Source organism: Perissodus microlepis, chromosome 10 (genome assembly GCF_051167445.1).
Source record: "Perissodus microlepis isolate ML-2025 ecotype Zambia chromosome 10, ASM5116744v1, whole genome shotgun sequence".
Taxonomy (NCBI): Eukaryota; Metazoa; Chordata; class Actinopteri; order Cichliformes; family Cichlidae; genus Perissodus; species Perissodus microlepis.
In genome coordinates this window covers 26637216-26649754 of record NC_140470.1, presented here as the reverse complement: position 1 = coordinate 26649754, position 12539 = coordinate 26637216, and the positions used below count along the sequence as shown (strand labels likewise).

Below are 12539 nucleotides of genomic sequence, written 5' to 3'. Positions count from 1 at the left end.
TTTATAAACCCTGAATGTAGATAAACGGAATAAGTTCACACACCGATAAAGTGCACCCTGACAATTAGGTGTATATTTATTGACTAGGATACATTGATAGATTACACACTATAGAAGATAAAAAGCTAATTTTGACTTCAAAATAAAAGATTTTGACTCATTGTACAATCTCCTGAAAAGAAATACAATTTTTGCTTGTTCTGAAAAAAATGTATCACCACTAGATAAGGTGCATGTTTGTAGGTGATCGGTCTTTAACTAATGTGGCAGAACTGAGTAACAGTGAGGTGAACATCCCAAAAATCAGCAGTAAACCAGAAAAGGAATCACAAACGACCGTTCGAAAAATAAAAATCACCATTTCACACCAGATTTTATATTTGTTTTTAAAAGAAGCTTTCCATTTCACCGCACAATCACCAAGACAGCAGCAGCAGGTTTCATTTATGTCACGTTCCACACAAAGCACTCAAAAATGTCTCCTTTGGGACGTGGAAATATTGCATGGATTTATTAATGCAGCACAAACGGGGCTGTACATACTGTATACGGTTATAAAACATGACATTAATGCAGGTGTACAAAAATATTTTCCATAAATCTGAATCTCAACAAAAGAAATATGAAGGAAAATTACACACAATGTAAACTCAACACAGCTTCTGCACTCTTAAATGTGTTTGAAAATTGTGTCCAACCTCCCCACCAACACACAGCTGCGATCATTCAAAGCACTTTAAGGACCCCCGTAGGTTTTATCACTAAACGTGCCTCTGATGGCATCATTATTATAGATTTATTACCGGTATTTTTAAAGTTCTGATTCACCTTCTTGCATCGTGTTTTGGAGACGTCTGCCTTCTCTTGAATATAAACTAAACTGGACTCGCCATGTGAAGCTCCAAGCGCACAGGAATTCGTATGAAAAGCACATCAGCGACATCTCCTTCCAAGAATCATAATCATTTGTTAACCACACACACACAGAAAAAAAAATAAAACAAATAAATCCCCAACTACTTTGTTGTGAGAAGCTTCATGTAGGGCACTACTTTTTCCTTTCTGCCCAACCACACAAATCTGTGTAGAAGGAAGTGGTGAAAGTTTTTTTTCTTTTTTGGTTTCTTATTTTAAAAAAAAAATGTGTGTGAAATAAAATAAGAAAAAATAAAGCAAACAATAACTAACATAGAGAAGATTTCATTTTTGCTCTATTTGGTCATATTTGTCAACATTAACCACACCCCTGTATAATAATAAATTAAAGATTAAGACAGCCAGTTAAAGACTAATGACTAAAACTACCCGTGAAACCAATAAAAAGCAAACTAACTAAATACTTACAAAACTAAAGTGAAATAAACAAACCCTTTCTGGCTACAAGCTACTAAACTAACGAAATAAAATATTAAAAATCTGACAAGTTACAACCTTTAAGATAGGTATGCAAGTAACTAGCTTACAGATACTGCTGTCATACAGTTACACACAAAAAAAGAGTGAAAGGGAAAAGAAAAAAAAAGCAGACAAATGTTTACCTCCAATTACTCAACTGATCTGTCCCCTCATTTCCCCAAATTTAAGGACAGCGTTTCTTTATTTTTTAAGCATTTCTTTTGCCCCCCCCCCCCTTACTGCACACGTTTGGACAGTAGGGGGCAGTTACCTCCTGGGGGAATGCATTTATGTAGGAAGAGGTTTATTCACAGGTGAAAGTGTAACAGTTACTGTTTCCACATCGAGCACACTACCCTGACACTGGAACATCTGCACGTGTCTGTTTTTGGATGCTCTGAGAGCGACGTGGCGAGTTTAGTTCCATAATATCTGAGAGAAGGCAGGCGTCGCTAACACTGGGGTCGACATAAGTGGTTCTCAAACTGCACAGGTGTGGGCAACAAGGTGAAAAATACTTCTTTGTGTATTTTAGGGAGTCTGTTAGTTGCACTGGACCATCTCCATTGAGATAAAAATTCTTTTTTGGACCACTCTTCCACATTACTGACAAATTCAAACTGTGGGGTGTTAACTTTTCCCCTCCCACAGAGTTTGAGAACCCCAGATCTGTACTGCGAGGTGAACATCTTCTCATCCTCCGTCCCCTAATAACCATAGGAGGGACACGTAGGCATCATTTATCGCTTTAGCTCCAGGGCAGGTCTGAACTTCTTAATTTTGGAGAACCAGAAAGATAACATGCAATTCTGGGTGTGTCCTCGAGACTTCAACTTCAAGCCAGTCACTTCCCAATTTAACTTCTCATCTTTTCCAAGAACAAATATAAGGCAGGTCCGCAGAGGATGCGGACCCTCCCTCGTGACCAAGAAAAACAAAACAAAACAAAAAAATCTATGTGCAGCAGGGGTTCCTGTTTCAGTAAGCACTGCCAGCAATTCAATCTTTGAATGCATCCTGACAAAGATGATAAATGAGTTTCTGACCTGGTAAAAATACAGGGTGCAACCAATCACACCCCCAATTTAAGACTCTTCCCCCCTCCCTCACACACTCACACACACACAGTGTTTTATCAGTCTCAATGCCACTCACCACATTTCACAACCATTGTCAAGTCTGTACTAACGACAAAATTTACAAAAAAAAAAAAAAATCCCAAGTTGCTGATTCCTCTCCTCGTTTCTGAGAACAAACATGTCCTTAGTAACAGATGAGTTTCAGGTTTCTATTTATAATGCCACGGTGCCAGCAGGACTGTGAATGTTTATAAAAGCTTTGTGTGCTCAAGATGACAAAGTTACAGCAAATGCCATCCATGGCACCCTTATGGCACAAGAAACAACATGAAAAAACATGTCCGTTTTAGCAGTAATACTTTTTTTTAGTGGTGGATTTTATCTTAAAAGCGTCTCCGAATGGCTGTCGTATCAGCCCACCAGGAGGACAAAAATAAAATCCCTCAACCTTTCTCCTTGCATCCTTTAATAAAGCAGCCTCACGGGATTGTTCCTTCCTCTGTGACAGGGTGCTCGTTTTGTTCTTTCGCATTTCTGCGTCTTAAAAGAGAAAAATAAAAAAGGTGTACACTCTCTGGCCATAAAAAGTAAGAGAAAATCAGCATAAAGAGGAGAAATGTTTACAGTATTTAGCATGTAAGGTGTGCAATGTATATAGAGTTAATTCTATAATATTATTTTCCACTTTTTGTACATCAACAACAACAACAAAAAAGAGGACTTGGTTTGTAGTGTAGGGTGTGGTAAAGTGGTGACGCTGTCTCCACAGGACAGTCATCAGGTAAAGTCTTTGTTGGTTTCACTCTGAGGTTCACAGTCTAGCACAAGCAAACAAAAAAATCTCTCACAGACACACACATCTGTGAGAGCCGCAGTGTTTTATCTCCCGTTTTATCTCCATTTCCCTCCTGCAGGTGTCAGTGAAAGGTAGTGGCTAGAGATGCACGGATACAACGGGGAGGAGGAGGAGGAGGAGGATGACTCTGCTGTGTGATGTGATGATTTCAATACTGGGATGGAAGCATGTAAACCGGGGTTTGACTGATATCGGTCACCTGTGCCGTCTTTAATACGTTTTCTATTTAATACCTCTGTTAAATAGGAGGTATTAACAGGTTTAGCTGTGTTTGATCAACATGCTCAGAATCAATACACTTGTGTAGCATCAACGCCCTCTGAGCGAAGGGGGGGGGGGGGGGCTTTGATACCTGTATTTTGGCTCTGACATTTCCAGTTTACACAAATTTACTACAAGTACACAGAGCTGAAGTCCACCAGAGTGAAGATACGTCCTTGCTCAAGGAGACAAACCTCACATTAGTGGACTTTGGGGGCTCTGTGTTAAAAAGATGTGGACTTGACAGTAACAGCTGTGGTAACAGGCAGACGTCATCATTAGCTAGTCTAATAAAGAAATGTGTTAAGGTTATTGGCTGGGCCTGATATTATATAAACTGTGCCCAACGGGTGGAAATAAGATTAAAAACGATTAAAAAGTTTACGTTTTAAGGAAAAACTGTTGCATAAGCACAACAAACCTCAGGTTTCACTCATACCAACTACTTTGGCTACCCCATTCTTGCATAATTATAGAGAGTGGATACAAAGATTGATCGGGACATTACTGTGACAGTTTATCTGATCACATGTATTTAAACAGTGGTTTAACTTTTGGATTTGTATTAAAATTAAATATTAGTTACTTTAAATTGGAAAACCTGCACCTGAGTACAACTGCAGGTTTTGGTTAAGATAAAAACCCCATGTTTCCTCCAACCTGAGTGAAAACTTTAGGTGTGTAAGCACGCTAAAGCAAAATCCTATTGTTCTTATATCTTTTAAACTATGATTATACAAAAAAGTTTAGCAAGTTCTTGACTTGTTTGTTTCTTGGTCGCCTCAAAAGGGTTAAATAAAGGCCTTTCTCGTCAAACCGTTAACGGACCTTCCAGTGTCATCCTGGGTGAACCAATACATGCTGCCATGTACTTCAGTGTGTCTGCAGATGAAGGGCAAGCCAGCAGTGATGTTTCACAATGCAGGCAAACCGATATCAGTCCGACCACAGGGTGAACTCTTAATATGACTGGGGTTCATCAAAAAGACATTAGACAAGATCAGCCAACACATCACATGTTGGGGTGGGCAGGAAACACTGACCAGTTTAGCTCAGAGTTTCATATAGTGTGTGCTTGCAGAAATCTTCTTCTATTCCAGCATGACGAAACTGAAAGCGAGGGGATGTGCTGGAGGTGACGGGAGCACCTGCGCTTCTCAGCTCTCGTCGTCTGGATAGTACTGTTCCAACAACCGAACGTGGGTGAAAGGAAAGTGGCCTCGTTTGCCTTTGCATTCACCCTCCCATTGGCCGTTCACGTTGATCTTGGTCACTTTTACGGTGTCCCCCACCTGTTAAATAATAAAAAAAAGAAAAGAATAAAAGTCAGGCATATTCTGCAATCCTTACACGTCCTCTTCACGCTCTAAATAAACTGTGACACATGCAAGTCAAAGTTATCAATACAAGCTCAGCGTCTGATTTCTATCAAAGCCTGCAGAAAGAAATGCATTGATGTGACATTGATTGACCCATCTTCATTTTACAGCTGTAGAGCAGAGAAACCATACAGGCCAAATTACAGGACTTCCACATTCGTCAGCTTTCATCTGATAATCAGATCCGGCCGGTTTGATCCGCTTCATTTACTCAACGAGATGCTGTGTTCATGTTTGGCTGAATTTTTCCTTCCTAGTGTGAGTGACATATTTATCCCATGAAGGTCATTTTAGTGGACACAGAAGCTGGAAATGAGGACACCAGATGCAATTCACATTTTTCATAAATTAGATATAGATTTGGGTATATTGGCCTTCAAAATACTATGAAAGTTAATTCAATATCAGCTAATACATTAATAAAAGGTTTTCTTTTTACTCCTTAGAAATTAGTATCACCCCAATAATCCAGCCTCAGTCTTTATTAAATGCACAAATAGTCTATATTTGGACACTGGCTGCAAAATTTCTGCCAACCACTTTAACAACAGCAGACATTTATAAAACAGTGCAATGCCATCTCGTCTGCTTTACCTCACACCATCTTCCACTTGTGATAATTCAAACACTGCAGTGGCTTCTGTCCTTACCGATGAGAGTCAAATAAACAGTGGATTTTAAGCAGGGGGCTCTGCTGACAGCAGTTCATCCAAATACTGGATGCGCCAAGCAGATTAAATTTACTTTAGCTGTCTTTTTTCTTTCTTTTGGAACTACGCATCATTACTGTTAATTTTTTTTTTCTGTTAAATCAGTTCCAGCCAGTGTTGGGGCTGTTACCAAACATGTAAGTTTTTACCTTTTAAACACTCACAAATTACTTATTTACTCCTTGTAGAAAGTAAATTCTTACACTGCTTATTCCATCCTGTGAACTTCCCAGTTTACAGTGTAACAGTAAACCTTTCATATTGCTGTCAGAGTAATGAGGACACACAGAAGATCTTTCGTTTGGGTGGTGAGGGACACAAAGTCACCCACTGAGGAGTTTTGGGTCCACACTAATGAGTGTTTTTCACCATAAAGCCAGAGTCTCAAGGGAAATCACCGGAGAACAGAGGCCTGGGTGGGAATGAGCTTGCACGCCTCGGGAAACCTGCACAGCAAATCAAAGCAAACTACCAACGGCCACAAGCCGCCAAACACAGACAGAGGGAGAGATCCTCAGTGATCCGGGAAAAGAGGCAGCTCTTAATAAACCTTCCTCAGGTTTTACTTACAGAAAACCTGTGAGTGTTACCTCCTATATATAGTAGGTCTGTATGGTCTTGGCTCGCACTCAGCATTTACAAACGACTGAAAACGCAGCGCTGCAAAGCCAAAAGGCGTTAATACCACACGCAAACAAGAAATCAGAAGCATTGTAAGGAAAATAAATGCAGAAATATTCATATTTTTAAATCCCTGTTCCTTTGTTTTTTAGTTCCATAATTGCTGGAAACAATCGTAATGAAATTAAAATCCAGTTACCGGCCCTGCCTTAGATTAAAGGACGTTATCATGTCGTCACAGCATTTGGCTTTGCAGACCTGCCATCATGCTCGCTGTGGTGGGTTGTTGTTTCTGGCCAGAGCAGTTTGCGCTTAAGGCTACGTTCACACTGCAGGTCTTAATGCTCAATTCCGAATTTTTGATCAAATCCCAATTTTTGCTTTAAGTTATTTTGTTATTTACATAATAATGTAAATAACCTAATAATGATCCTTATTGCTGTTTTAGAGAGGAGCGGTGCTTCAAAGGATAGTTGCAGATTTCTGTCAGAATCTGCAGATTATACAGTACAAATAAAATGTTCACGTTGTCTTCCCAACAGTTTCACTAACATCTACACTGGATGGCCAGGAAGCGTTCGCGATGTCTTCTCGGTCTTCTGGATAATTGGCGTCCGTCTTGTGTCAGTGACGTAATAGACGGATTTAATGCGACTTCACCATTCAAACAGCAGTCGCTTTCTGAAACATCGGATATGTGTCAGATTCAGTACCACATACGAAAGTGACCCAGATCGGATTTGAAAATATCGGATTTGTGCCGTTCACACTGTCATACCATGATCGGATATGGGTCGCATAGGGTCAAAAAAAAATCGGATTTGATGCGCTTTCGCCTGCAGGGTGAACGTAGCCTTACTGTCACATTCTTGCAGCTTCGTGCTATAAATCAGAATCACTCCTCAGAAGCTTCACATCTTTTCTCCTGCATATAAAAAGAAATCCTGGAAATACTTTTACTGTCCGGCGGTCACAGTATTGCTGTTTAACTAGCTGTAATTTCATTAAACTGAATAAACTGTTCATATTCCGAATCACAGACTAATGTAATCAGATTGTAACCCACTGCTACAGGTCAATGGAGCACATCAACTACGGTTCCGTCGACAGACAACGCCGATTATGGTCAACATGCACGGCGATGTGCTTCACTACAGTTTCACATTGTTTCACAACGACCATTTCCAACACAGACGTGTCTGGGCGTGCACACACAGGTTCACACCTGCAGAAACACCATCCATCATCGTCAAATGAGAGAAAACAGCAGGATATTTCTGACTGTTGGACTCATTTAAGCTGGAGATGCTCTCCTATATCTTCTCCTTGACTCTTCCCCACCAGGTATACTTGTCAGTGAAAAACTGAGCTGTGTGTGAGAGACAGGTGAGATCTACACATAAGAAAACAACCCAAACTGGCCATACAGTACACCTATACGAGGAAGGTAGATAAGCATGCTTGGGCCAAACACTGTGCATTATGGAGGGTGGATAACCTCTGCCGCCTAGCACGGATGCTGTTGACAATTAGCAATCCAACACAGGTAACAGGATGACTGGACTATGGAGCAAATCACCCAACCCTGATATCAGAGCTGAAAAAAAAATAAATGGAAAAGCTAAAAGTTTAGTTGGCCAAACGTGTGCAATGTGGAGACACTGAGTCCAGATTACTGTAGAATGTACTATTCAGTACATCACCACAAAGCAACTTAAAAGCGTTGTGCTCCACTGGACCTCAGTGGTAATGAATGTTCAATGCAACTTTCACATTAACCCATTGGGCTGCAGTGTGTGCATGAAGAGAGGCCACTGTAAAGGATCTATGTCTCCACTCTGAATGTCCTCATGCTCGCTGTCAGCCTGCATTTGTAAAGACACAGTGTGCGTGCTCACATGCATGAGTAAGCCATTATAACAATCGGGACAATCTACGCCGCCTCGGCTCGGACCCTTTTGAAAGTGGAAAATAAGGGGGGCGAGTGATTCACAATAAACAAGAGGAAAGTAACTGGTGATAAGATTAATACCTCCAGAGCCAGCGCCGTCTTGTCGTAAGCGTTGGGCACCCGCTTCTGAATTGCCCGGGCATAGACCGGCCCGTTCTGTAGGTTTGGGAGCTGAGTGTTGACCACAGGCTGAGCATACGGGCCCGGTTCCCCCAGAGCGGTGGCCTGAGGAGACCCTGTTCCATCTGTGCTGCCCATTACCCCGCCAACATGGCCGCCTTGTCCGGTCCCTGCGGGGACCGGACTAAGACTGGCTGCAGTGGGCGAAGAGGGTCGGTACCTTTCCACATAAGGCACAGGGATCATCCCGACTCGGCCCTCCTGGTTCTTGGCGTGCCACCACTGCTCCTCTGGTTTCTCCAGCACGCGCAAGATGTCCCCCCTGCGGAAGGGGAGGTCCTCATAGTCGTTGCCAGGGAAGTCAAACAGTGCCCGGACATACTCGGCTTCCTCGGTCTGCTGGGGAGGTCCGACAGCGGGGGGGCTGATGAGGCCTGACTGCCTGCCTCTGTTCACAGGCTCTATGAGCGTTGTGGTGTCCAGGTAGTGGATCTTGTAGAACTCCAGCAGAGCCGGCAACCCATCAAACTCCTGATCCCCAATCCGAAACCGAGAAGGAGCCAATCCTGGTGGAAGAAATGAGACTTTATTAGCTTGCTGAAAAATAAAAAAAATTAGGACAAACCCCTATTTCATAATAAAAAAATAATAATTTTGCCACCTAGCCTGTTTGTTTTTCTTTAATAAACACGTTAAGCTGTGCACACATAACCATTTTAGTGAAAGAGATGAAAGAGAAAATGAAAGTGTGCAAAAAGTCATGTGATCAATGTTACCTAATATAACTTAATAAGCCGTTATATAAATCTCTTGATATTAGAAGACAATAACAGATATGAATAAGACCAAAGGCAGGTAGGTTCCTTTAGATCGACATGCAACATTAACAGCGATGATACTGTATTGTGATCGTAACTGCAGAATGACTGTCCGGTGCCCTTCCCTCCCATCCTCAGAAGTCTGAATTCTCAAGTACATTTGCCAAATAGTGTACTGAGCAAGCACACAAGTACAAACTTGGTGGTGTTAGAGAAACACCCACTGAAGTGGAGCTGTCCACTGTGTTTGTGCTGTTGGTGCCTGTGGGAGAATTTGTCATGTAACTAACTGACACATTAGACCTGAGCAGATTGATTTTTGAGGGATAATAAAATTGACAATGCATCAATAAAGGCAAACAGTATCTAGCCTACTTCTCACTGATTTACTAATTTCCACGAGGGCTTGGTACAGCCAGCTAAACGACAGAAGAGAAGAGCAGCAGAGCAAGTTTCTGCAGGACGTGGATTCAGGAATGACTCAATTATGACACTGTGTCACTTTGAGTTCAACTGTCCTGACTCAAACAGCACCACAGCTGAATTAAGCACTTGTTTGTCATTTCAAAATAAATGTGACAACTATGAAGTGAATCATTTTGCGTACAGTCTCTTTTACCGTCTATGAGGCCATCCCCTGATTTACTACTGGGAAACAAGACACAGGGAAGTTCAGAAAGGACGAGGATTGTGCAACAGCCATTAAGGGCCTCAAGCACAACGGCAAAACCTGCAAGTACGGGTGTGTGTGTGCAATAGGGCCTGATCACAGACATTCCTGAAGCACCAATCTGACCAGTCATCCCCCCGTTGTGACAGCGGAACTTCCCCAGTTCATTCAACCTCTGCAGCAGCAGCAGCAACAGCAGCAGTAATAACAGTTGCTCACACCAGCTCACCTTACCTCTTTACCTGCTGAAGGGTAGTCCTGCTGCTAAACAGGGACAAAGCACTGCCAAAAAATATATTACCCTTAACAAAAACAGTGGCTGAATGACTAAAATGCGGTTGTTTACTATCCTTTAAAGAAACCTCCATCAACCACACATGGGGATTAGATTCAATAAAACTACTCACCTTCATTTTTCAGTTGAAAGCAACACTGACTCACAGAACTTAGTAAAACTATACACCAGTTTTAAAAGACAGCTTTAATAATCACGGAAAGTTATAAACCTACATGTTACTGTTCATATATGTTAGTGGCTTTAGGGAAGTAATGTTAATTCGACAATTCCAGAAAGGAGTTCAATGTTGCTTGAGGAGTTTGTGGGCGGATAGTGGAGATTTATTACATACATGCCGACTTTTTAAAATAGTTTTAAAAACCCAGAAAGATGTAGATTTATAGGACAATTCCTAAAGGTAGTCTGGCTGGCTTGCGGAAAGAGGTGTGTACAGCATACCTACAAAGTTTTGTTTTGCATCCAAGATTTCATTATTATATGAATAATGATTTTAAAACTGAGCTTCAAAAACACTAAAATAAATAAATGTGTAAATCTCTAATGGTAAGATTTGAGTGCTTGTGGAGTTACTCGGATTTTTTTTTAAATTAGACAATTCCTAAGGGGAGTCTGGCGTGGCTTGGGGATCGAGTGGGCGGTAGCGAGGTGTGTAAACCACATGTATAACGTTTTGTTGAACAGAGTGGTGATTTTTGTTATTACAAATACGCCGACTTAAAAATGAAGCCTCCAAAACGCGAAAAGGTTGTAAATTTATTTGGTAAAACCAGGATATATTTGTGGATCTACTACTGTCTTGATCAATTAGACAATTCCTAAAGGGAGTCTGGCGCTGCTTGAAGAGCGAGTGAGCTAAATCCTAGCAAAGCAGGTTTAAAATGAAAGTACTCCTTATGTTAGAGCCAAGGGAACACGAAGAGGGTCAAGTTCAGTTAAAGTGAGAAGTAGACCAACGTTACCTGATCCAGATTGTCTGTTGTTGCTGATACTGTTGATGATATAATGGGACACTCTGGAGTTCTCCGACACGGAGAGCACGTAGTCTCCGGGGATGGTTATCGAGTCCCTCACGAGAAAAACACCATGTCTCTGTCCCTGTAAAAGAGAAACCGCCTCCTGGCGGCTCAGTCTCCCCCAATACCAGCTTGCACGGTCTTCGGCATCAAAATTACCGGCCATGGCTGTGAAGTCCCGTCCAAGGCTTGAGGCCTTTCCCCTTCGCCTCTCCCTATCCGCAACTCATACAAAAACTTTGGTTGACTAACACTCCCGCTGGAAAAACGTCACAACGGCACAATTTTCGTAACGTCTAACCGTAATATCAAGGGGTGTATTTCGGCGGAACGAATTCTGCACCACAAATCCAAATTACCTACTTTTTGTTGTTTAAAATAACTAAAAAAATCATAACTATCGTGCAACAAGAAACTCCAAGGCTGAAATGGCGGATCTAGGGAAAAGTTGACCTCATCTACCGGAAGGGATGCCCGGTCAATGGGAAGCGGTGCGTTCACGCCCATTAAAAGATTGGAAATCTACCAAACGAGCTTTCATCTCCGTTTAAATTACGGCTACATTTAATGCGGATGTCTTCTGTTTATATTAGTTTGCATGTGGGGTTTTTTTTTACTGATTATGTCGTCTTTGTCTTAGCTTACAAATGTACAAATTTTAAATCCTTGACGTGACTGGAAGACAAGCATCGCTCACCGACCGTAAGTTTATGTTGAAACAACAAACGCACCACAGAAGTTAAAAAGCGTTAACATTGTGAAAATCGTAAAATACAGCTTTTGGGTTTGTTAGTTGTTGTTTTTTTAGCATTCTTTAAGAGATCAAAATAAACTTAATATAAACTTTTCTTTATATATTAATACCGTCCTTGAATGGACTTGCACCAAATAAGTATGCCTCTATAAGAAGGAAAACAAAATATTAATAAAGATCTTAAATCTCATTAGCCTTTTTCTCAGGTTAGTTAATCTGATGCTTAATTTCTTCCCGTATTTTAAATCACAAATTAAATAATGAATTAACCTCCGTCAGTTTTACCACCTACACCCAGGCCTGATTACTGCCACATCTATTGAATCAAGACTTGACTTAAACAGAACCTGTCTGGCAAAGTTAGGGACATCACCAATTTAGAAAGGGTTACAAATCCATTTCCAAGGCTTTGGGACTCCAGCGAAACAAATTGAGAGCCATTATATACAAATGGAGAAAACTTGGAACAGTGGTGAATCTTCCAAGGAGTAGCCAACATAATCAATGACTCATCCAGGAGGTTACAAAAGCAGTTCTTAGTGAAGGGTGGCACAACCAGTTATTAGGTTTAGGGGAAATTACTTTTTCACATAGGGACAGGTAGGTTTCCATAG

The 12539-nt window shown here is 41.3% G+C and overlaps 1 protein-coding gene across 1 annotated transcript; it reads right to left on the bottom strand.

The window, feature by feature from the left end:
- Window positions 1-46: 46 nt before the first annotated feature.
- On the bottom strand, window positions 47-11632 carry LOC146379572 (adapter molecule crk-like). The gene is made up of 3 exons (XM_084940858.1): window positions 11118-11632; window positions 8334-8938; window positions 47-4883 (listed from the first exon to the last, which is right to left on the bottom strand). Exons 1-3 carry the CDS (start codon window positions 11335-11337, stop codon window positions 4749-4751), a joined length of 960 nt encoding a protein of 319 aa, XP_084796984.1. The 5' UTR covers window positions 11338-11632; the 3' UTR covers window positions 47-4748.
- Window positions 11633-12539: the final 907 nt, after the last annotated feature.